The sequence below is a fragment of the Delphinapterus leucas genome, chromosome 10, assembly GCF_059928025.1.
Source record: "Delphinapterus leucas isolate spDelLeu-1000000601 "Yukka" chromosome 10, BTC_Dleu_Yukka2, whole genome shotgun sequence".
Classification (NCBI taxonomy): Eukaryota; Metazoa; Chordata; class Mammalia; order Artiodactyla; family Monodontidae; genus Delphinapterus; species Delphinapterus leucas.
Window position 1 is genome coordinate 37,495,562 of NC_143138.1, and position 25,648 is coordinate 37,521,209.

The 25,648-nt window shown below is 39.9% G+C and overlaps 1 protein-coding gene across 3 annotated transcripts in view; it reads right to left on the reverse strand.

The window, feature by feature from the left end:
* Positions 1-1,550: 1,550 nt before the first annotated feature.
* Positions 1,551-25,648, reverse strand: part of RNF8 (ring finger protein 8) — a 54,437-nt gene continuing 30,339 nt past the window's right edge. Inside the window, exons 7-8 of one of the 3 annotated variants that reach the window (XR_016394624.1) lie at positions 19,105-19,369; positions 1,551-18,845 (exon numbers count right to left, since the gene is read on the reverse strand). Coding sequence is in view for 2 of the 3 variants with exons in the window: in XM_022581794.2 (XP_022437502.1) it covers positions 19,353-19,369; positions 24,864-25,068 (222 nt within the window). In the remaining variant the exon portion in view is untranslated. Of the gene's footprint in view, positions 19,370-24,863; positions 25,069-25,648 lie in introns of all 3 variants that reach the window. The other 2 variants (XM_022581794.2, XM_022581795.2) reach the window with 2 other exon arrangements.

The following is a 25,648-nucleotide window of genomic DNA, read 5'->3' on the forward strand; positions in this document are numbered from 1 at the left end:
TATCCTGGATCATAAAACAACCTTAACAAATTTAAAATAATTGAAATCAAACAAAGTAAGTTCTCTGTATAGCATTAAAGTAGAAATCAGTAACAGAAAGATACCTAAAAAATCTCCAATATTTGGAAATTATTCTAAATAATCCATGGGTCAAAAAGAAATCTCAAAGGAAATTAGAGAATATTTTTAAGAAAATGAAAATAAAAGTACAACATATCAAAAATTGCAGAATGCAGCTAAATCATGCTTAGAAGTAAATGTTATTGTACTAAATGATTCTATCAGAAAAGAAGAAAGGTCACAATTCAACAATCAAAGTTTCCACCTTAAGAAACTAGACAAGGAAGAGCAAATAAATTCAAAGTAAGCAGATGAAGGAAGTAGTAAAAATGAAAGCAAAAACCAATGAAATTCAAAACAGAAAAATAAAGAAAACAAAAGCTGGTTCTTTGAAAAAGTAAGTAAAATTAATAAACTTCTTGCCATCCAGAGAAAAAAAAGGGGATACAAATAACCAATTTCAGGATGAAATGGGGAGTATCTTTATAGATGCTGCAAACATTAGAAAGATATAAGGAAATACTGAGAACATCTCTATACATATAAATGGACCAATTGATATGAACCAATTCCTTAAAAACTACAAAATACCAAAACTCACCCAAGAAGAAATAAATTACCTGAATAGTTCTATATCTGTTTTTTTAAATTGACTTCATAGTTTTAATTTTTTAAAAAAACTTCAAAAAAATTGAGGGTCAGATGGCTTCACTGTAGAATTCTACAAACATATAAAGAAGAAATTATACCAATTCTACACAATATCTTCCAGAAAATAAAAGAGAAAGGGACATTTTCCAAAGTGTTATATGAGGCCAGCATTATTCTGATACCAAAACCAGAAAAGGTTAATAGAAGAACATTGGGGAGTTCTCTGGCAGTCCAGTGGTTAGGACTCCACCCTCTCACTGGCCAGGGTGCAGGTTTGATCCCTGGTTGGGGAACTAAGATCCCGCAAGCCACATGGCACGGGTGAAAGAAAGAAAAGAAAAGAAAAGAAAAAAAAGGAAAGGAAAAGAAAAGAAAATTGCAGTCCAACACCCCTCATGAACATTAGAAACAAAAGTCCTAGACAAAATACTAGTGAATCAAATCCAGCAATGTATGAAAAGAATTCTACACCTTGGCCAAGTAGTGTTTCTACCAGGAATGCAAGACTGGTTAAATATTAAAATATCAATGTAATTCCTATTAACAGACATAAAAATCAAACTTCATAATCACATTAATTGAAGCAGAAAAAGCATTTCACAAAATTCAATGCCCATTTATGATTAAAAACTAGTGATAAAAGGGAAGGGTATATATACTCATGTATTAATTATTACAATTAGTATGTTTATATATACATACATACATGTATAAAATCCTACATAATGGTGAAAGTCTGAATGCTTTCCCACTGAGTGCAACAAACCTGAAGAACAAACCTGCCTCTACATTGGATATATTCCTTTAGCTCTAACCTTTGTGCTCTGTTGCCTGCTCTGCACATCTGTAGAGGAATGCAGCCTATAGCCTGAAATATACATAATAGCCCTTTCTCAAGACTGTCTCCCAGGCTTGACCTTTAAAGGTATAACAATTTTCATTCACATATAAAAAGTTGCAGAATAGAGAATAACATTGTCTTGTTGGAGGTTTACAGGAACATCATAACCAGACCCAAATCATGATCTATATTAAAAAAAATTGATAAATTGGACTGCATCAAAACTGAAAACTATTGCTCTGTAAAAGATACTATTAAAAAAATGAAGAGAAGCTACAGATGAGAGAAAATATTTGCAAATCATATATCCCACTACAGACTTGTATCCACAATATATAAAGAACTCTCAATATTCAACAGTAAGAAAAGAAACAATACAATTTTTTTTTTACTTTATTTTTTTAAAATTTTTGCCTACGTTGGGTCTTTGTTGCCGTGCGTGGGCTTTCTCTAGTTGCAGCGAGCAGTGGCTACTCTTCGTTGAGGTGCACAGGCTTCTCATTGTGGTGGCTTCTCTTGCTGCGGAGCGTGGGCTCTAGGTGCATGGGCTTCGTTAGTTGCAGCACACGGGCTCAGTAGTTGTGGCTCACAGCTCTAGAGTGCAGGCTCAGTACTTGTGGCGCACAAGTTTAGTTGCTCCGTGGCATGTGGCATCTTCCTGGACCAGGGCTCGAACCCATGTCCCCTGCATTGGCAGGCGGATTCTTAACCACTGCGCCACCAGGGAAGCCCCTAACTTTTTTATTTTGAAATAATTTTGGACTTAAATAAAAGTTTCAAGAATAATACATAGAATTTTCAGATACCCTGGACTAGATTCCCCAATTGTTAACAGTTTACCACGTTTACTTTATAATTTTCTATTTATACACATGTGCAGCTCTTTATATATATGTAGTTTTCTCTATATCATTTTATACACACATACATACACATTTACCTCTCTATATAAACACACTGTTTTTATGAACCATTCGAAAGTAAATTGCAGGCATGATACCTCTTTATCCCTAAATACTAAAGTGTTTGTTTCATAAGAACAAGGATAGTCTCTTACTTAACCACAGTATAATTATCAAAATCAGGAAGTTAACACTGATATGCTACTTTAATCTGCAGACCTTACTTATATTTCACCAATTGTCCCATAATGTCCTTTGTAGTAAATAATTTTTTTTGGATAAATGGCTAATGAAAATGTGATATATATAGATATAGATAGATAGATAGATATAGATATACACACACATATACATATACAAAGGAATAAGGAAATCCTATCATTTGCAACAATACAGATATAACTAGAGGGGATTATGCTAAGTGAAAAAAGCCGGATAGAGAAAGATACTGTATGGTATCACTTATATGAGGAATTTAGGGGGGAAAAAAGTCGATCTCATAGAAACAGAAAATAGAAAAGTGATTGCCAGGGGCTGGGAGATGGGGGGTGGAGGATATAGGGAGAGCTTGGTAAAAGGGTACACAAACTGTCGGTTATAAGATGAATAAGGTCTGGGGATCTGATGTACAACATGGTGACTATAGTTGATAATATTATATAGTATAATTAAAATTTGCTAAAAGAGTAGAAGTTAAATTTTCTCACCAAAAAAAGGGGTAAATACATGAGGTGACAGACGTATTAACGATGGGGAGGGGGATCTATTCACAATGTATACATATATCAAATTATTACACTGTATACTTTAAATATCTTACAATTTAATTTGTCAATAATACCTCAATAAGCTGGACATAATTTTTTGGTCTAGGGACCTATCCAGCATCATACATCAAATTATGGTATGTCTCTTTAGTTCTCTTTAACCCAGAACAGTTCCTAAGTCTCTGTAGTTCATAACCTTGACATTTTTAAAAAGTTGTTTTGTGAAATGCTTCCAAATTGGAATCTAAGGTTTCCTCATGATTAAATTGGAATCATGAACTTTTGGCAAGGATAGCACAGAAATGGCACTGCTGTGCCCCTCTTATTGCAGGGGAGGGGCATGATGTCAATCTGTACCATTACTAGTGGTAGTAATTTGATCAGCTGTTTAAGGGGATGTCTAAGTTTCTCCCCTGTAAAGTTACTACTTTCCCCTTTGCAATTAATAAGTATTTTGAAACTATATACATGTTCTGTTCCTCATCAAACCTTTACCAACTAGTTTTAGCATCTGAGGATGACTCTTGCCTAAACCAATTTTTACCATATTATCTTCTGAACGGTGGCTTTCTAACTCCATCATTCCTTCTTAATTTTATGGTTGGCATTCTATTATAAGTAAGAGCTCTTCCTTCTCCCTAATGTAAGTATGTATATATGTATGTGGTTTTAATAGCATTAGGTTATTATACATTACCGTTATTTATTTTAATGCTCCAAATGACATTTTTGACACAATTTTTATATGGTTTTTAAGTAAATTGTTTTTATGAACCTACAGATAAATGAGTAATTTGTATGTTAAGTAAAATGATATTCAAGAAATATGTATACTAAGTTATAAAACATGGCAAGTTTTACACTTTATCTGGTTTTATCACCTTTAATGACTTTTAATCCTCAGACATATGGATTATAGCAGCAGTAGCTCAAAAACTGTATCCTTCCAAGGATCTCACTATTGTTGCACATGGTGTTGAATGGTTTTCTGTGCCTTCCTAGAAATAATGGTTCTTGTTTTCTACATCACAGATTTTTCACAAAGTTTTTATCATATATATCACATAGTAATACAGTGTTATAATCTCATGGTTTTTAGGATAGTCAAGAAAAGAAGGAAAAATATATTTATAGAGTCTTCCATATTAACCCAAGTATTTACCATTTCTAGTGCTCCTCGTTTTTTCCTATGGATTTGGGTCATTTTCTGGTGTCATTTCCTTTCAGTCTAAATTACTTCCTTTAGTATATCTTATAAGGCAGCTCTAATAGCAACATGTTTTCTGTCTTTACCTAGTAATGTCTTTATTTTGCTTTCATTTTTGAAGGGCAGTTTTGCTGGATATAGAATTCTTCATTCAGCACACTGAATATGTCATTCCACTATCTTCTGACCTCCCTTGTTTTGGATGAGAAGTCAGCCAACAGTTGTATTAATGCTCCCTATATGTGGAATCATTTTTCTCTTGCTGCTCTCAGATTTTCTCTTTGACTTTGAACACTTAGACTATGATGTGTCTAGGTGTGGATCTCTGTATTAATCTCTCTTGAGGTTTGTTGCATTCTCATATACACAGATTCATGTTTTCATCAGATTTGGGAAGCTTATGACCATTATTTAAAAAAAAAACAAAAAAACTCTGCCTTTTATTCTCTCAACTCTCCTTTAGATACAACCATTAGACATATGTTGTATACTAATGTCTGTAGGATGTTGTCCCACAGGTCTTTGACCACCATTTATTTTCTTCAATTAAAAAAAAAATCTTCAGTTGGGTAATTTCTACTTATTTATATTCAAGTTCAATGATTCTTTTTTCTGCCATCTGAAATCTGCTACTAAGCCCCTCTAATAAATTTTTCATTTAGTTATTATACTTTTTGTGGTAAAACATATATAATTTACCATTTTAACAATTTCTAAATGTATATAATTCAGTGGCATTAAGTACATTTGCATTGTTGTGCAACCATCACCACTATTCATCTCCAGAACATTTTCATCTTCCCAAACTGAAACTGTTACCCATTAAACAATAACCCCTATTCCCCCTCTCCCCTCAGTCCTTGGAAACCTCCATACTTCTTTCTATCTGTATGAATTTGCCTATTCTAGGTACCGCATATAAGTGGAATCATACAATATTTGTCCTTTTGTGACTCATTCTCTTTGCTTAGCATAATGTCTTCAAAATTCATGCATGTTGTATCATGTGTCAGAATTTCCTTCCTTTTTAAGGTTGAATTATATTCCACTGTATGTATATACCACATTTTGATTATCCATTAATCCATCAATGGGCAACTCAGGTTGCTTCCAACTTTTGTTATCATGAATAGGCTTCTTTGAAAATGTGTGTACAAGTATCTGCTCATGTCCCTGCTTTCAATTCTTTTGGGTATATACCCAGAAATGGAATTACTAGATCATATGGTAATTCTATGTTTAATATTTTTAGAAACTGCCATACTATTTTCCACAGCAGCTGCATGATTTTACATCCATACTAGCAATGCACAAGGGTTCCAATTTCTCCACATCCTCACTAACACTTGTTATTTTCTGGGGATTTTTAGTGGTTTTGTTTATTTTCTAATAGCCATCTTAATGGGGGTGATAATGAAGTGATATTGCAATCTCATTATGGTATTTATTTGTATTTTCCTAATGATTATTGATGTTGAACATCTTTTCATGTGCTTATTAGCCATTTGTATATCTTCTTTGGAGAAATATCTGTTGAAATCCTTTGCCCATTCTCCATTTGGGTTGGGTTTTTTGTTGTTGAGTTGTAGGAGTTCTTTATATATTCCAGATATTAATTCTTTATCAGATATATGATTTGCATATATTTCTCCCATTCCACAGGCTGCTTTTTCACTCTGTTGACAGTGTCCTTTGATGAACTAAAGTTTTTAACTTTGATGATGTCCATTTATCTATTTTCTCTTTTGTTGCCTATATTTTTTTTTGTTGTTGTTGCCTATATTTTTGATGTCATATCCAAGAAATCATTGCCAAATACAATGTCATGAGATTCTCCCCTATATTTTATTATAAGAGTTTTAGGGCTTCCCTGGTGGGGCAGTGGTTGAGAGTCTGCCTGCCGACGCAGGGGACACGGGTTTGTGCCCCAGTCTGGGAAGATCCCACATGCCATGGAGCGGCTGGGCCCGTGAGCCATGGCTGCTGAGCCTGCGCGTCCGGAGCCTGTGCTCCGCAATGGGAGAGGCCACAACAGTGAGAGGCCCGCATACCGCAAAAAAAAAAAAAAAAAAAAATTTATAGTTGCACTCTTACATTTAAGTCTTGAATGCATTTTGAGTCAATTTTTGTAGATGATGTAAAGTAAGGGTCTAACCTCCTTTTCTTTAATATGGATATCCAGTTTTTCCAACACCACTTGTTGAAAAGATTGTCCTTTCCCCATTGAGGTCCTTGCATCTTTGTCAAAAATTATTTGACCATATATGCAAGGGTTTATTTCTGGGCCCTCTATTCTATTCCATTGGTCAATGTGTCTGTCTTTATGCCAGTACCACACTGTTTTGACTACTGTAGCTTTGTAGTAAGTTTCGAAACCAGGGAGTGTGAGACCTTCAATGTTTTTCAAGATTGTTTTGGCTATGAGGTACCTTGAGATTCCATATGAATTTTAGGATGGATTTTTCTATTTCTGCAAAAAAGAATGTTCTTGGGATTTGGATAGGGATTGCACTGAGTGTATAGATTGCTTTGGGTAGTTACTGTATTCTTCAACTCCAGAACATCCTTTGGTTCCTTTCTTACTATTTCCATCTCCTTATGAAGAATCTCTATTTGCAGACTCCTTGTTGTCATAACGTCTTTTAATTCTTTAAACAAAATTTCCTTTAGTTCTTTGAACATAATTATAACAGCCTCTTTGAAGTCTTTGTCTGCTAAATTCAATATCTATAGTCACTCACAGTCAATTTATTTATTTATAAATATTTATTTATTTTGGCTGCTCCAGGTCTTAGCTGCGGCACGTGGGATCTTCGTTGAGGCATGTTTAGTTGTGGCACGCAGGATCCTTAGTTGCAGCATGTGGACTTCTTAGTTGCGGCATGCAGACTTCTTAGTTGCGGCATGCGGACTTCTTAGTTGCTGCATGCGGACTCCTTAGTTGCAGCATACAAACTCTTAGTTGCGGCATGCATGTGGGATCTAGTTCCCTGACCAGGGATCGAACGCAGAACCCCTGCATTGGGATCACTGAGTCTTACACACTGGACCATCAGGGAAGTCCCCCAGAGTCAATTTATATTGACTATTTTCCCAAGTATGGGTCACACATTTCCATTTCTTTGTGTGTCTTATAATTTGTGGTTGTTGTAGTTCTTGTTGAAAATTGGACATTTTAGATAATGTCTTGTAGCAACTCTGAATTCTAATTCCCCCCCTGCAGGTTACTGTTATTGCTATTTGTTTCTTTATTGTTTCTCTGATTAGCAACTTGTCTGGGCTAAATCCATGAAATCTGTCTCTCCTGCAGTATACAGCTAATGATGTCTCTGTTCTTTTTATTAAATTAATTTATTTTATGTTTGGCTGTGGTGGGTCTTCAGTTGCTGCGTGCGGGCTTTCTCTAGTTGCGGCGAGCGGGGGCTACTCTTCATTGCCATGTGTGGGCTTCTCATTGCGGTGGCTTCTCTTGTTGCGGAGCACAGGCTCCAGGCACGTGGGCTTCAGTAGTTGTGGCACGTGGGCTCAGTAGTTGTGGCTCAGGGGCTCTAGAGCGCAGGCTCAGTAGTTGTGGCGCCCAGGCTTAGTTGCTCCGTGGCATGTGGGATCTTTCCGGACCAGGGCTCGAACCGTGTCTCCTGCATTGGCAGGCAATTGATTCTTAACCACTGCACCACCAGTGAAGTCCCTGTTATTTTTTATTCTTATTTTTATTTCTGTCTTCCTGAGGATTGCCTCATGTACTGTGTAGCTTAGTGGCCAGCCAATGATCCTGATCAAACAGAGCTTGTCTTCAGCCTCCTCAAGCCAGTAAATCTTCTGTTCTCTACTGACAGATCTGTGTATGGGTGGGGAGTGTATTCATAGTTTAGGCCATTTTCAGTCTTATCCAGCTTTTACTTTCTGCCACATCCTTTTGTATTTCCTCTGCACATACATAAAGCCTCAGGGGTGGCCAGGAGTGTGTCGCTGACTTGGGCCCTCTCTGATCTCTGTGCATGCATGCAGCCTCAGCCTGGAACATGCTTGCCCCAACCAAGACTACAACCTCAAGCTAGCAGTGCCACTGGCCCTCCTCACTTCTACCTCTGAGATTGTCACTTTCACCAAAAACACTGTTGGGTGTGGCCACTGTCCTCTGCTCCAAATTGAGTGAGCCCCCATTGACCACAGCAGAGAAGGTGCTGGTCCTGACTGTCCTAAAATTTAGAACCTCTGTGTCAGATAACCAGAAGGAGAGTGTGATGGAGCAGGCCCAGGCCAGAACATCACAGATTCTCACTATTCTTACCTGAAGGTCAGCAGTTTTTCAAGCATAAATGCTTCTCAGATTGTTGTATAATTTTGTTTCGTTTCTGGGGAACTGAAATGGTTTTGTCAATTTTTCTTTATGTCAACTATTCCTTTTGTCCTGGTTTCTTTTGGGGTAAATGATATGCTGATCTCTTCACTTGGCCATACCTGAAAGTCCGGCCTCCAGCTTTCTTATTTTAAACGCTCAGTATTTTCTAAGGAAAAATAATATGCAAATATAGCCTGTACAAGTACTGTGTGTTCATTCATGCCTTTACCTCAAAACACAGACAATGTGCAAAAAGAGAGTTCAAAGGGAAAAGTAAAAGCAAGAACCTCTGCTACTTGCATAACTTGTTACTCTATACATGGCCTGTATTATGTGTCAGCAATAATAAATTATCTTAAATAATACCCTGTAACAGTTACCTCAACTGTTAGGTTTGAAAATTCCTAGTCCACACTTCTAGACTGCACACTTGCTCATGTTACACAAGGCCAAGCTGCCTTATGGAGAGTTAAGAATTTTCATTTGAACTGTCTAGCTTGCAAAACCTGGACCAAAAATGGAAACAATGTACTTCTGTTTGTTTTTGTCTGATCAACAAAAATTCCTCGAGGAATTTCGATAGCAATTCCTCGAAAGCAGCAAAGATATCAATGTGAGAAACACACTGATCACTCGGTGCAGAATTGCCCAGTGGCTGGCCAGCTACATAACACAAACATGGAAGACCGTAGTCATGTATTATCTAGTAGTAAATCTAATAATACTTAAATTCTGAAGGATGAGTAGAAATATTTTTAAATATCTACAGCAACTTTAATGTGATATGAAAATAGCTGTGGTTTCTATTGATGGCAAAGACACAGATAATCTAATGTTCTGGGGCTTGTTGCCTACTGTATTAGTTATCAATTCTGCATAACAAATTGCCCCAACATTTAGTAGCTTAAAACAACATCTATTATCTCACACCATTTCTGAAGGTGAGGAATCTAGGAGCAGCTTAGCTCAGTAGTACTGGCTCAGGGTCTCTCCTGAGGTTGAAGTCAAAGTATTGACCAGAACTACAGCCATCTGAAGGCTTGATTGGGCTGGAAGATCCACCTCCAAGCTCACTCAAGTGGTCGTTGGCAGAAGCCTCACTTCCTTGATGAGCCCTTTTTCAGAGCAGGTCAGAGTGGGAAGTGCCCTCTTATGTCTTAGAGTTGGTTACTGAGACCCACAGAAGCTGGGTAACTGGCTGAAGGTCACAGAGCAAGAAAAAGGTAGACTTGAAGCTCAGACTCTTCCCCATCACATTTGCCACCTACACAAGTAATGGAACCTCATGCTGCCAACTCAAACCAAAAGAAAATGTTTTGGAAGGATACAGGCCAGCTCACAGGATTAAGGCAAGGCTGGACCAGGCTGTGTCAGTCTTCTGACTCAGGTGTAAGCAACAGAAATGGCTTCTGGGTACAGTAGTTAGAAACAGAATATATTGAAAGGATTAAAAGGATATATCAGAAAGAGGTTTAGCAGCTATGCGGCCAGGAATAACACCCCAAATGGTACTACAGAACCAGTCTGGTGGTTCTATAGTCACTACTGCCGCCAGCACCTGGGCATGAACAACAAAGCTTGTATGGCAAATACCTGTGACTATGGACAATGCTGCAAGCACTACTGTCACGACTGCTTCTAGAAACACCTCATCAGCCACCATTCTCACAGAACACGATTCTGCTTGTCCTAGCATCTTTGCATCACATTTCCAGTTCACAGCTTGAATATGCCTAATTAAGGGATCCTTGTTCTGTATGCAGTTCTAGCCACAAGGGATTCTGGGAAAGCAAGTATCTGATACTTTCAGCTTCTTTCTGGGGAAGTGGGCTTTGCTTCATGAGGAAGGGAACTAGTTAATAATGTGAAAGTAGTTTGGGTGCTGGATAGCCAAAAAGAAGGACAAATGTAGGTGAGATAGATGCAGGAAAAGAACAGGAACCAAAGACTTTTATAACAGCATCTTAAAATAATGCTTAATTTGTTCCTGCTGTTGCAGCTGGAGATTAAGGTGGAAGACAGAGGGGGAGATTACGAGGTATAATAAGAATATATTCTCAAAAATGAAGAGTTCTGGGCCTCCCTGGTGGCGCAGTGGTTGAGAGTCCGCCTGCCGATGCAGGGGACACGGGTTCGTGCCCCAGTCTGGGAAGATCCCACATGCCGTGGAGCGGCTGGGCCCGTGAGCCATGGCCGCTGAGCCTGCGCGTCCAGAGCCTGTGCTCTGCAACGGGAGAGGCCACAACAGTGAGAGGCCTGCGTACCGCAAAAAAAAAAAAAAAAAAAGTTCTTATGAATATATTAATATACTATTTTTAAAATTAATATACCTATAAGAATATATCTATAAGAACAGTGTATTAACATATATATTAACATTTATATATAAATTATAATTTTATATTTGAATAAATTTATTATATAAATAAAACAATAATTTATTATATAAATATATACGATCTATATAATTAAAAAGAACAAAATTATTTTCATGAGGGAGAGTGCTCATGAAACAAAGCCCATCATTTTATTTTGGGATAAGGACATCCATGTTTGGTTGTAGAACTGTTCCAGCCTTTAAATACTAAATCCACACATCAGTTCTCTGACTTCCAGCTCTCTCCTTCAAATACTGTTCTTTGACCCTGTAGATACCTCCTGCAGGCCCTGGACTCATCTACTGTCTAATTATCATCTCCCTCCTGTCTTCATTTTTCACCCTAACCAGTCTTGAATCCAAGATCCATCACTTCAACCCCATGGCACCCCCTTAACCAAAATCCCAACTCTGTAATGTGTGGGTGTGGGTGAAGACACACCCAGTATGCTAGCTCTTGTGTGAGTAGGCAGCACTGCTAAACCACTTCCACAGAATCTGATAAAACCTTTGTGGGAAGCTTTTGACCTTTTGACCCTTTATTAGGATGTAGCTCACAATGGCTTTTTTCTTTTGTTCAGGGCGTAAACACCTAGAGCAGTGCCTAGTAAAAAATGGGCATCAAATAACTATTGCTGAATAGAATTTATTGGAAATATCCAGAATTCAAATAGCCACTAGATGACAAAAAAGTCACACCAGATTCACGTATTCACAGAGCCCGAAGGAGGTGGACAGCAGGGATAGTGGGTCTGGAAATTGGATTTAATGTGGGGATCTAGGTTAGACTCTGGTAAAGCAACAACACGCTGAAAATACCACTTGGAGATTAAATTAATGAGCTCAGGTAACCCCTGGTGGGCACATTGTTTGGGGATGCTGCAGAGAAAGAAAGTCCAGCAACTGAGCATTTATTGTGCAGGATTCATAGGCTCTTCTAAAACGAAGAAATCAGCTAAACAAGACAGTTCATTACTTTTCATCAACACAAGGCCCCATCTTCTCCTCAGGAACTCCTACTCCTACTGCCTCAACCCCCATTTATGGAAAAAGCTAAAAGAGTTGACCAGCTGGGAAGTTTTACTGGTGTTCAGAAGAACAAGCCCTTGGCCTACGCTTAACAATGGCAGCATTCTGCTCAAATCAGGCCCTGCATCTGTTAACAAGACTGCTTCTCTGGGTAAGAGACAATGATTGCAGGATTCTAACCTTCTTAGATACTTCTTAGGTTAGGACCACAATGCAAGTTAGATGTCCTTTCTTTTAATTTCTATGTCAAGCAGATTTAATTGTAGAATTTTTTAGAGGCCTAGGGGAATGAGTTGTTGAGACAAACAAACCTAGGGCACCCCTGAGTTATCCTTAGATATGAAGTGAGGCGATTCTATACAGAGTCAGGCTATAAAAAGCAAACAGGCAGTGGGAGAGACCTGCCCATCCCAGGCACTCTTGCAGATGTGGTGAATGCCTGGATGGTTGTTCACAGAGCAAAAAGTAGTGAGAGAGAAGAGCTGGAGATAATGAGGGGATTTAGGTCTTTCTATAAAAACAGCAGTTTCAAATCAGAAAAACAGATAACAGGTATCCAGCTATCCAACCCACAAAGGGCAAAGTCCCCCACCCTGGCACAGCCTGATTGCTGGGATGAAGGCTGCCTAGAGGTAGAGTAAGCCCTTTATAGGTTAATGTAATCAGATGGATATGGGACACCTGCCACTCACTGCAAAGCACTTCACAGAGCTAGCTGGCTGCATTCATCTGCTTAATAAGGCCAGAATCTGAAACAAACCCTCTTTACCCAGTTTCTCAGAGCCCTGTTTTAGAGAACATGCCTTTAATTAGAGCCAGACAGCACAGTGGTGGGGCTCAGCTATACTGTGGTTTGGTGCTTGGTGCATGGTAACTTTTCTGCCTTTGGTGCAAGGCAGAAAAGTTACCATGTATCTTTCTAGGCAAGCAAAATGTAGATGGTGTTTAATATCAGATTTCCCTCGAGGAAAAGAACATACTGTAGCTTGGAGAAGTGATTTCAAAGTTTGGGTTAATTTTTGGTTTGTGTCCTTTAATAATAGAACATTCAAGTTTATGTTTGTGAGCAGTGCAATAACTGGAATAATTATTTAGGCCTCACTATAACACATCACGGTATTTTAGAGATGAAAAAACTGAGGCTCAGAGAGGTTAAGTTGCCCAAGGTCACACAGTTACAAATGGCAGGGCCGGGATTCAAACCCAACTAGTCTGACTTTCAAATATTTTCTTTTTTCTTTTCTTTTCTTTTTTTTAAGTCTGTATTTAAGAGCTCACTTGCTTAACCTGTGTGGCACACTTGGGAGGAATGTGGTGTTCTGGAAGGAGAGGTTGCAAGTCACTCTTGTGTCCAGCAGCCAAGGAAGAGAAGGATCATTCTGTGAGATCAGTCTCTGCAGACGGCCTTCAGGCTCTTTGAGTTGAGATGTATCTCCTTTGAGGATCTTTCCTCTAATGATGTACAAGGGGGCTCACCGCAGAATTGTCTTAAAGAGTAAAAAGTGGGAAGCACTGGTCCCCAATATGATAGCCACCTGACCATGCAAGAACCAGTTAACTATACAAACTACACAGCTCATTTGTAGTAACCCAACACAAGTATACATCACTCAACATAAATTATGAGAATTTCAGTGGCAATGACACGAATCTTACTAGAAATGAAGTTGATTTTCTGAAGCCCTTACCTTGTCAAAATGTAAATGGCTATTCATACAAAGTGATGGTTGCACTATCTTTTTCTTGGATGGTTGGGAGCAGATTGATTTTACCTCAGATACCCTGCCTTGGCTTTACTGAAGTTTTGCACTGTAGGGTTTTGTGGAATCAGAAGCCTAATTGATTTCATTCTTATTTCAATGTGGACTAATGGACCTTTGGATGGAAGTAGTTATATTAGATTATAGAACCAGACTTACTAGACCATTACTAACAAAACATTTAGAAAAAGTTATATCTGTAAATATTTTTAAAAAGAAACAGATTGATCCTCCTTGATTTTAATAGAGAATTCCCACTAGGTGGATTTCCAGATTTCCCTTTTTTCCTTCTTCACATACCACTTTATGGGTTCTATGTCATTTTTTTTTTTTTTTTTTTTGCGGTACACCGGCCTCTCACTGTTGTGGCCTCTCCCGTTGCGGAGCACAGGTCCAGATGCGCAGGCTCAGCGGCCATGGCTCACGGGCCCAGCTGCTCCGCGGCATGTGGGATCTTCCCGGACCGGGGCACGAACCCGTGTCCCCTGCATCGGCAGGCGGACTCTCAACCACTGCGCCACCAGGGAAGCCCTCTATGTCATTTTTGTTGCCATTATTTTTGTTTTGTTGTTTTAGTTAAAAGTATATACTCTGATATTTATTTAATAGGACTTTGTTTGAGAGCTGTATGAAGAAAAGAAAGAGGTTTAAAGCAATCTGGATCTTAAAAAAAGAAAACTGGAAAAACAAATTATGGTGCAAACACATAATGGAATAATAGGCATCTGTAACAAAGAAAGAGGAAATTCCTTAGTTCTGACATAGAACAATCACCAAGATATAACTGAAAAAAAGCAAGGTACAAAATACTGTACAGTTTGTTATCATGTGTGGAAAAGAAGGGAAAGAAGGCCTACATGTGTGTTTTTGCTAGTATAGACAGAGAAGATCTCTGGAAGGATATACAAGGAAACAGCAACACCTGTCACTTCTGTGCAGGGAAGTGTCACTGGGGGACAAAGATGACAGGCTTTTCTCTTTAGGTCCTTTTGTACCTTCTGATTTCAAAACATGTGACCATGCTGCCTATTCAAAAAATGTATATCTGGTAGATGGAGAAAAAACAATTTACAAAATTCAACATCCATTTATGATAAAAACTCTTACCAGGGATTTCCCTGGCAGTCCAGTGGTTAAGACTCCACACTTCCACTGCAGGGGGCACAGGTTTGATCCCTGGTCGGGGAACTAAGATCCCACATGCCACAGGGCGTGGCCAAAAAAAAAAAAAAAAAAAAACTCCTACCAAATTGGGTAGAGAGGGAACATATCTCAACATAATAAAAGCTATTTATGAGAAACACACAGTCAATATAATACTCAATGAGGAAAAGCTGAAAGCATTCCTGCTAAAATCTGGAACAAGACAAGGATGCCCACTCTCACCTCTTCTATTCAACATAGTACTGGAAGTCCTAACCACAGCAATCAGACAAGAAAAAGAAATAAAAGGCATCCAAATTGGAAGGGAAGAGGTAAAACTGTCATCATATGCAGATGACATGATTCTATATATAGAAACCTCTAAAGACTGAACAAAAAATTACTAGAACTTATAAATGAATTCAGCAAGGCAGCAGGATACAAGATTAACATACACAAATCGGTTGCATTTCTTTACACTAACAATGAAATATCAGAAACAGAATGTAAAAAAAAAACAATACCTTTCAAAATTGCACCCCAGAAAATAAAATACTTAGGAATAAACCCGATCAAAGAGGTGAAAGACTTATATGCTGAGAACTATAAAACATTAATAAAGAAAACTGAAGATGAATCAAAGAAATGGAAAGATATCTCATGCTCTTGGATTGAAAGAATTAATATTGTTAAAATGGCCATATTGCCCAAAGCAATCTACAGATTTAATGCAATCCCTATCAAATTATCCATGCCATTTTCCACAGAACTAGAGCAAATAATCCTAAAATTTATATGAAACCATAAAAGCCCAAAATTGTCAAAGCAATCCTGAAGAAGAAGAACAAAGCGGGAGGCATAACCTGCCCAGACTTCAGACAATACTACAAAGTTACAGTAATCAAAACAGCATGGTACTGGCACAAAAACAGACATATGAGGCTCAGTGGAACAGAATAGAGACCCCAGAAATAAAGCTACACACCTACAGACAAAGGCGGCGAGAATATACAATGGGAAAGAGACAGTCTCTTCAGCAAGTGGTGTTGGGAAAGTTGGACAGTCACATGTAAACTGATGAAGTTAGAACACACCCTCTCACTATACACAAAAATAAACTCAAAATGGCTTAAAGACTTAACACATAACACCATAAAACACCTAGAAGAGATCATATGCAAAACATTCTCTGACATAAATCGTACCAATGTTTTCTTAGGTCAGTCTCCCAAAGCAATAGAAATAAAAACAAAAATAAACAAATGGGACCTAATCAAACTTACAAGCTTTTGCACAGCAAAGGAAACCATACACAAAACGAAACAGACTGGGGGAAAATATTTTTAAATGATGCAACCGACAAGGGCTTAATTTCCAAAATACACAAACAGCTCATATAATCCAACAACAACCAAAACAAAAACCCAATCGAAAAATGGGCAGAAGACCTAGACATTTCTCCAAAGAAGAAATAGAAATGGCCAATAGGTATGTGAAAAGATGCTCAACGCTGCTAGTTATTAGAGAAATGCAAATCAAAACTACAATGAGGTACCACCTCACACTGGTCAGATGGCCATCATTAAAAACACTACAAATAACAGATGCTGGAGAGGCTGTGGAGAAAAGGGAAGCCTCGTACAATGCTGGTGGGAACGTAAGTTGGTGCAGCCACTATGGAAAACAGTATGCAGGTTCCTCAGAAAACTAAAAATAGAATTACCATATGATCTAGCAATCCCACTCCTGGGCATATATCCAGACAAAACTCTAACTCAAAAAGATACATGTACCCTTATGTTCACAGCAGCACTATTCACAATAGCCAAGACATGGAACAACCTAAATGTCCACTGACAGATGAATGGATAAAGAAGATGTGGTACATATATACAGTGGAATACTATTCAGCCATAAAAAAGAATGAAATAATGCCATTTGCAGCAACATGGATGCAACTAGAGATTATCATACTAAGTGAAGTCAGTAAGAAAAAGACAAATACCATATGATATCACTTATCTGTGGAATCTAAAATATGACATAAATGAACTTATCTACGAAAGAGAAACAGACTTACGGACATGGAGAACAGAGTTGTGGTTGCCAAGGGGGAAAGGGTTGGGAGAGGGATGGAGTGCGAGGTTGGGGTTAGCAGATGTTAGCTATCATATACAGAATGGATAAACAACAAGGTCCTACTGTATAGCACAGAGAACTATATTCAATATCCTATGATAAACCATAACGGAAAAGAATATTAAAAAAAGAATATATATGGGCTCTCCTGGTGGAGCAGTGCTTAAGAATCTGCTTGCCAATGCAGGGGACACGGGTTCAAGCCCTGGCCCGGGAAGATCCCACATGTTGCGGAGCAACTAAGTTCGTGCACCACAACTTCTGAGCCTGAGCTCTAGGGCCTGCAAGCCACTACTGAGCCCGCGTGCCACAACTACTGAAGCCTGCGCACCTAGAGCTCATGCTCCGCAACAAGAGAAGCCATGACAATGAGAAGCCTGCGCACCGTAACTAGAGAAAGTCCGTGCACTGCAACCAAGACCCAACACGGCCAAAAGTAAATAAATAAATTTATTTTTTTAAAATTTATTAAAAAAAAGAATATATATATGTATAACTGAATCACTTTGCTGTATAGCAGAAATTAACGACATTGTAAATCAACTGTACTTCAATTTAAAAAATTAAAAAACAAACAAACGGTCATGGCTGAGCAGAATCTTTGGAGCTGGTCTCTGGACACGAGTCCACCATCTCTCTAGATTGCCGACTTTTCTTATTAAAGCACCTTTCCTTTCTTTAAAAAAAAAAAAAGTATATCTGTACTCTTCTAAAAATTTATATATCCCATGCAACCTATAAACAAAACATATGTATAGGGGAAACAGGAGACTGTTACATCAAGATGTAATAATTTTTTCCTTCTTTTCTCTGTTTCTCCAGAATTTTTTGATTTGGTTATAATGGCTATTTTTAAAGTATTATTTTCTATGTTTAACTTAACTTCTTCCTTGACTACACCAGTATTTCAATCAGTAATCCCATTGAGAAAGATGAAAATGAAGACTAGGGACGCCAGAATCCCAATACACACAGGATTCAACAAAGGAAAAACCTACCATCCCTATGAAACACATGGGGTATAAATAAAGAACTACAGAGAACTGTTCTCTAGGTAGGCAGTAAAAAGGGAGAAGAAAATACCTTTCCATCTGGAAGCAAATCATTGAATGACATAAAGCACAACCAGTTTCCTACTAGAGCTCCTCATTTTAAATAACTACTCTTCAACTTCCTGTGTTTTCCTTCATTCTCATCACTGGTAACCAAGGATACCACAGATTTCCCTAAGCTCCTATTTCCCAAACATCAAACTAGTTTTCTTTGTTTAAAATGAGAAAGCAGCAAAAGAGAAATCACTTTTAATTTTTTTAAAAAAGCATATCAAGTTCTCATAAAATCATTGCCCATGTTTGCTGACATTGGGTAAAATAGATTTGGAAACCACTTCAGAACCCCAGCTGAAAGAAGGGAATTCACTCCATCCCAAAACCAGGTAGCAGTGACTCATCTCTGGAATGAAAAGGAGACATACCAGTTGGGGGCTTAACAGAGCCCATCTGCTACGGCCATGATCTTGGCCTTGGCTTCTTAGGCTGACATGCACTTGAGTCTATCATCGGATAGAGTCACTTTCTTGGTTGCAATTTATGAGCTGCCAGTGTTTACTTGTGAGACTGTCTGGGAGCTGGAAGGGAAGGAAGATAAATATACCAAAGCCCAGCTGAGCAACTGATAGGTTTTACATTTTATTTCCAGGAAATGACATTGTTTTCACAAAGAAGAGGTATGCCATCCTCTCAAAGAGAGGCTGCCTTCGCCTTCAGGGGCAGCCATAGGGATACACCCAACCTGCCCAAAACATATATCAACAGAGATGCTTCTGAGGTACCAAAACAACAACAACAACAACAACAAATTTAAAAAGCACAACAGAAATACATAACCTGTTCAGTGTAGTGAAGCAGAGTCTCTTAAGTACTCTGAAGCAGTCGGTGCTTCAGACAATGACGGCAGCAGGGATGGCCAACATGGAGGGTCGTGACGGAGGACTTCCTAACTCAGTCTCTGTCCCACGTGGCTCTATCCCATGCTCCGTCTCAGAGTGGCCCCACACCTGTCCATAGAGAATCCTCCAGACCATCCCAAGTTCCCACTGCCTGGCAGTTTTTCAAATGTCCTTGGAGCACGGTCTTCAGGACAGTCTCTTTGCTTTGGAGAGAAAAAAACAGAGAGATAAAGGAGGAGCCTGCATTTCCCTCCCCTGGCCTCCCTGCTGCCACCCTCAGTCTTTTCCCCACACAGCAGCCATGGTGAACCAAGAAAATAGACGGCAGATCAAATCACTCTGCTCAAAGCCCACTCCTCACTTCGCCAGAGTAAAAGTCGAAGTCCTTCCAAAGGTCTATAAACCCCTATACAATGTGCCCCCTGCCCAACCTCCTGACCTCACTTTCTATTCCCCGTCCCATCGTTCACTCCACTCCAGCCACACCACCTCCTTGCTGTTCCTCCTATCCCCTCTGCCTAGGACACCCTTTCCCCAGATGGCAGCATGGCCACTGCCTACTGAGCTTTACTCAAATACCACCTTCTTCAGTGACTACCTTAACTACTCTATCAAAAACTGCCAACGCTCTCCTCATCACTCCTGACCCTTTCTTGCTTAATTTTTCTCCATAGCACAAATCACATCTAACTTATTAGATTTTCACTTCTCCTTCTATTCTTCATACCTAGAAGAGTGTCTGGCACAAAACTGGCCTTCAATTAATATCTGTTGGAGGAAAGAAGGAATTACATACACAGCAACAGGCAGGGAGAGGTGCAAGTTTTTCCTCTGTCCAGAGAGAGGGGGGGTGCGAGGGGCTATTCACTGGCCTCTAGTGTTTTCCAATAGCTGTGCTTCCTTGATCCCAGAGAAGCAGGGATCTTGGCTTACACAAAGGGCAATCTCAAGACCTTCCTTGAGGTTAAGGTCTTGAATCCTTTGGTAGGCAGATTGAAAGTGTTATTAAATTTATATACAAGGGAACAATAAGAGTTTTGGGGGGAGACACGCATCAAGGGATAAGGCAAGGAAGGACAGTAAGTGACAAAAGAAGAGAAGGGAAGGAAAAAGGGTGGGGCAAAAATGGGATGTGGTGATGGAGGAATAAGAAAAAAAGCTTCTATTAATAAGTCTAATCTTTGACCCCATGGTAATTTTGCAAAGCATGAATTTTTAAGTCAAAATTTTTAGAGAATCCAGTGTTATAAACTACTTGAGTGCATGCAGGTGGACACCCCAACCCATGCCAATCTTGCTGAGTGCCACTTTCTCTTAAACACTGTCCTATGCCAGGCAGCCATGCTGACTTCATGCACATGACACCCTGGATTCTTGAGGCAATACTGGGTAGATTAAAAGTACTTGCTAACAAGTATCCTCTATGGATGAGGTCAACTTGGCAGACACTGTTACTGCTGCCATTCCCCATATAGTCCTTTACAAGGCTCTGTCTTTCAGCAAGTGATGATGGGTAACACCAGGGAAAGCCTTCCAGGTGGGCAGGCAGATACCCTCTTCAGAGACTGTGAGTTTCTCCTGTCCTGTGTCTGGATCACGTTCCTCCTAGCCTACAGGAAGCTGGCAAGAGCCACAGGCCATGTGATCTTACCTGGGCCAATCTTCCCAGAGACCACCAACCTCTGGAGGGACCTCTGTCTCAGATTCAGGAAAGCTATGGTTCATAAACCTTTCTCCCCACCTCAGCACCCCTGAAGGCCAAGGCACACTCCCACCAGTAGCCTTGGCTCAATATTATAGTATCAAGGGAGCTGGAAAGTACAGTTTGAAAAAGCCCCTGTACTGAAAATCACTGTTCTAAAGGACCAACTAGATTTTATTTCTAGATCATTTGCTTTTTTCTTTTCTGAGCACAACCCAAAGAAGCTGCTAGGGAAAGCTTAAAGTGAGAATGTTAACACTCTTGTCAACCAACCAACACTTAATGAGAACAGAACAAATGGGAATGGGGGAGCAGTTGACAGAAGACTCTGCTCCAGCACCTCCCCAGCTCCAGAGGGAGATCCTCCATAGCGGATGTCACAAAATGTCTTCTCTTCAGGAAAATCTCACGTCAATATCCCAGCAAGCCACAATTACTCATGCGACAAGCACTTACTCAACATTCGTTACCTGCCCCAGCTCCAGGGCACCCTTTCTCCAAACACAGGATCTGGCATCCTAACACTCTCCTCCTCCTCCTCTCCTCTGGATAATCTGGCCTCCCAGACTTTACAAAGGATCTATGGCTAATCAGTCATGAGGCATTACTCCTCCCGTGCGGATATGGGCCTTGAAGACAACAACCAGCCGAGGAGGCCTGGAGTGGGGCTGCTCTCGGTGCAATCAGAGACCTGTGCTGCCACAGACGGGCAGGTCCTTCTCTCTGAACTCAGGATCAGAGCAACCGCTGCCCAGGAGGAAAATGGCCCTGCCAGTGTCAGAACTGTGACAATTACAGGCTTGCCAATTCTAGTTCCCAGATCCTACATTTGGTCCTTTAAAAATTCCCATGCACTGGGGATTAAACCAGCTTTCAATTGGCAAAGAAGGTTGGTATTTGAACTGAGAATTTTCTCTAAACTCCACACTGCAGCCCAATGAAGCTGCTGATGGCTCTGGCACATTTTCCTAAATCGGGCCTCAGAACCTTCTGTCTGTCTCTAGAGAAAACCTCAAAGCTGCACTCGCTGCGATAAATGCAGAAACCGAGGCTGGTGCCAGAACTGCTCTCAGCCAGTGAGTGGGACAGGGAGGCCGATTCGGTTTACTGTGTTGGCTCCTAGTGTTACTAAAAAGGCAGCAAGGCACCAGATTTAGCCTCTGCAGAGAAAAGAGGGGTCTGATATTATCTACTCTGTGGTATTAACTCTGTGTGAGGAGAGTCAGAGATGAATTTAGGACACAGGGTTCTTCTTTCCTTTTCCAGTGGCTGCATGCATCTACCATGCTCGGACTTTTGAGAAAAAACCTGGACAGTGGGCTGGGTGAAGAAAGTACATATGGGTGTGTGGAGAAAAGGGAACCCTCCTGCACTGTTGGTGAGAATGTAAACTGGTACAACCACTATGGAGAACAGTATGGAGGTTCCTCAGAAAATTAAAAATAGAGCTACCACACAACCCAACCCAACAATTCCACTTCTGGGTATTTAACCAAAGAAAATGAAAACATTAACTCAAAAAGATAAATCCATACCCAATGTTCACTGCAGCATTTTTGGCAATAGCTAAGATATGGAAGCAACTTAGGTGCCCATCGATAGATGAATGAATAAAGAAAATGTGGTATATATATACAAGGGACTATTTCTCAGCTATAAAAAAGAATGAGACCTTCCCATTTGCAACACATGGATGGACCTCGAGTGTATTATGCTAAGTGAAAGAAGTCAGGCAGAGAAAGACAAATACCATATGATTTCACTTAAGTCTGGAAATCTAAAAAACAAAACAAATGAGCAAACATAACAAAACAGAAATAGACTCATAAATACAAAGAACAATATGGTGGTTGCCAGAAGGGAGAGGGATGGGGGAATGTGTGAAACAGGGGAAGTGAGTTAACTTCCACTTATAAACTTCCACTTACAAAATAAATTAAGTCACGGGGATGTAATGTAGAGCATAGGGAATACAGTCAGTAATATTGTAATCACTTTGTATGGTGACAGATGGTAACTAGACTTATTATGGTGATCATTCTATAATGCATAAAAATACCAAGTCACTATGTAGTACATCTAAAGCTAATACAACACTGTAAATCAATTATACTTCAAAGAAAAAAATAAAAACAAGAATAACCCCCAAAAAACAAAGAGAAAGTACATGGGTGTCCCCACCCACACAGAGACCCAGCAAACTTAAGCTCAAAGGCTGACCTTGGTCAAATCTGGGTTCCCAGGTCAGTGTTCCTCTCAGAAAGGAAAGAGAGAAGAAAACAGAAGGCATTCACAACACCTCAGTAGACACTTCCTAAGCCTTGGCTGTCCTCATGCTCCTCTGGCACTGTGTAGACATGTCTTGTTTGGGCCACCAAGGGGGGCACTGCTAGAACAGGTCACTGCTTCTCATGCCTCTGTGCTTATGCTAATTCCTCTGCTTGGAAAGCTACGTCCCTAGGGAACCTTTAGGACTCAGTTCAAATGGCACTTCTTCTGTGAAGTTTGCTCCCATACCTCCACCTGTCCAGGCCGAATTGACTGTCCTCTCCTCTGCAATTTTCCAGCACCCTATTATGGAACTTGTCGCATTACCTACTTGCTTTTCTGTCTCCTCCGTAGACTATGAGAGCTGAGACAATACCCTGTTTATCTCTTTATCCCAGTGCATAGTGTAGTGTTCCTATAAATGCTTATGGAGTGATGGGAGGTGGAGAGGAAGAGCAATGAATTCTGCCAGATTCAAGTGGCTCCTGGGAGGTAAAAAAAACCTATGGGGACTCAAAATTGGGCACAAAGTCCAATAGTACATAGTTGTCAGAAAAGTAGAAAACACCCTGGTTTCAAAGAACTGCCTGAGGACCGCCCCACCCTCAGAATGTCTTCCTTGGGCATAACAGGCTCAACACCTGGCCTGTGACAGGCTTGTTGCCCTCACAATGGCTGACCAACAGAGGGCCAATTCCATACCATACCTGCTTGCAAATCAGCATCAGATTTCTGGCCCTACTCAAAGAGGCTGACATCTGTTGATAGGGCTAGGAGAAAGAGAGTGATAGACAGAAGATCCTGTTCTTAGCAGTGTGGCTTTTAAGCCTCCAGCTTCTCTGGACTTAGAGAAGGGAATATCCAAAGACACACATGAACATGGGTTCCCGATGGCCAGGTGGTGGAAAGCAACTGGAAGGGCAGTGAGCTTTTGGTTCTTCTCCTCTGATTGGACTTTATGTGCAACCAATTGACCTCACAGCACTTTGGCTCTGAGCTTTCCCAGAGGGTAGTACCGTACTAGATTTCTAAAGGGACTGAACATGATAATCAGATCCACTCTGCTCCTCTTTACTCTCATCTCTGCCCAATAACCAATCCTTCCGATCCATTGGCTTCCTTGTGCTTTGCCCCAGGACACATTCTTTTGCCACCACGACATTCAAGTCTCAAGCAGAGTGGCTCTGCAACCTTCAACACAGCAGGCCCCAAGTATGATGAGATCACTTGTTTAAATTAGCAGATATTCACTATGGAAGTATGGTTCCTTGAGGAAACTCACCCACCCCTTCCCTAATCTCTTTATTTAAACTCTCTCTGGCTGGGAAACCTGTTTGTACCACATCCTGTTTATAATTTATTGCATACCCAACCCAAGATTTCTGCAACACCCGGACAGCAACTAAACTGTCTTGAACAACAGCACCATCTAGTGACCAGCAGAGCAAGCTGTGTGACCATGTGTTTTTCTAATCACATCCTTTTTTATCCCCAAAACCAAGACACATACACCTAAGCATCCCCATTCCCTGCTGGTCAAATAAGTTAATTCTACCTCAACTCTTTCTTACATGTTCATTATCTTTAACTCCCTTTACTTTTCCCAATTTCTTCCACCTCTTCCTTAGCTCAAGAATCATTTATCTTACTCTTCCCTATCCAAAAACTCTGCCTACGTTTGTAAGTCCTTTGTTGAGGGGACTTACCTCTTGTTCATACCCACTCACCTTTTCGTTCCCTGATGAGGACAATTCGTCGTTCTTTCACTTCCGAGCTCAGATTATCTACCATCTTATTAATGCAATTGTCTAGAACCAGGGAGTGGGTTTTCGACTTGATGTCCTTCCGACAAATGGGGCATTCTATCTTCCGCTTCATCCACTCACTGATACAGTAGGAGCAGAAACTATGTGCACAGTTCAAGGTGACAGCCTATAATGGGAATGTGAACATACAGATCAGAACTGTGATGCTTACTTCCCCAGAGCGGTTGTGATCTCAGAACCAACTCAGATCACACTGCCAACATGGGTTAGCTACCCTGCAAACAAATGTCACTGGACATAAGTAGGACTAGTAAGCGTGTGAATGTTTGGTATAAATACATCACTAATTCTCTCATGAAAACAAATTTATGTCCTAATGGTGAATTAGCACCTCAATTTTAATATATGAAGGGGAACACACAGTGAATACTCAGTATACAGAATGGTAGGAGGCATCATCTTTACTCAAAAGCAGCTAAAAAAGTATATGTAAAAGAGAACTTAGGCTGGGAAAAAATGTAATGGGTTCAACTGATAGTGCCTTAAGTAAGTAAGCCTGTGAGAAGAGAGAAAGCAGAAGGAAGCCTGTATGTGAGGGGCTCCTATGAGTAACTCCAATGGTCAGCTTTCTGCCAGGACACTTTTCACTCCCCAAAACATAAACCATTCTCCTCATTACTCTCGTTTATGTACATCTCCTAAGATACAACTTTCATGAGGCTCAAAAGTCTTCCTTCCTGTTTTTA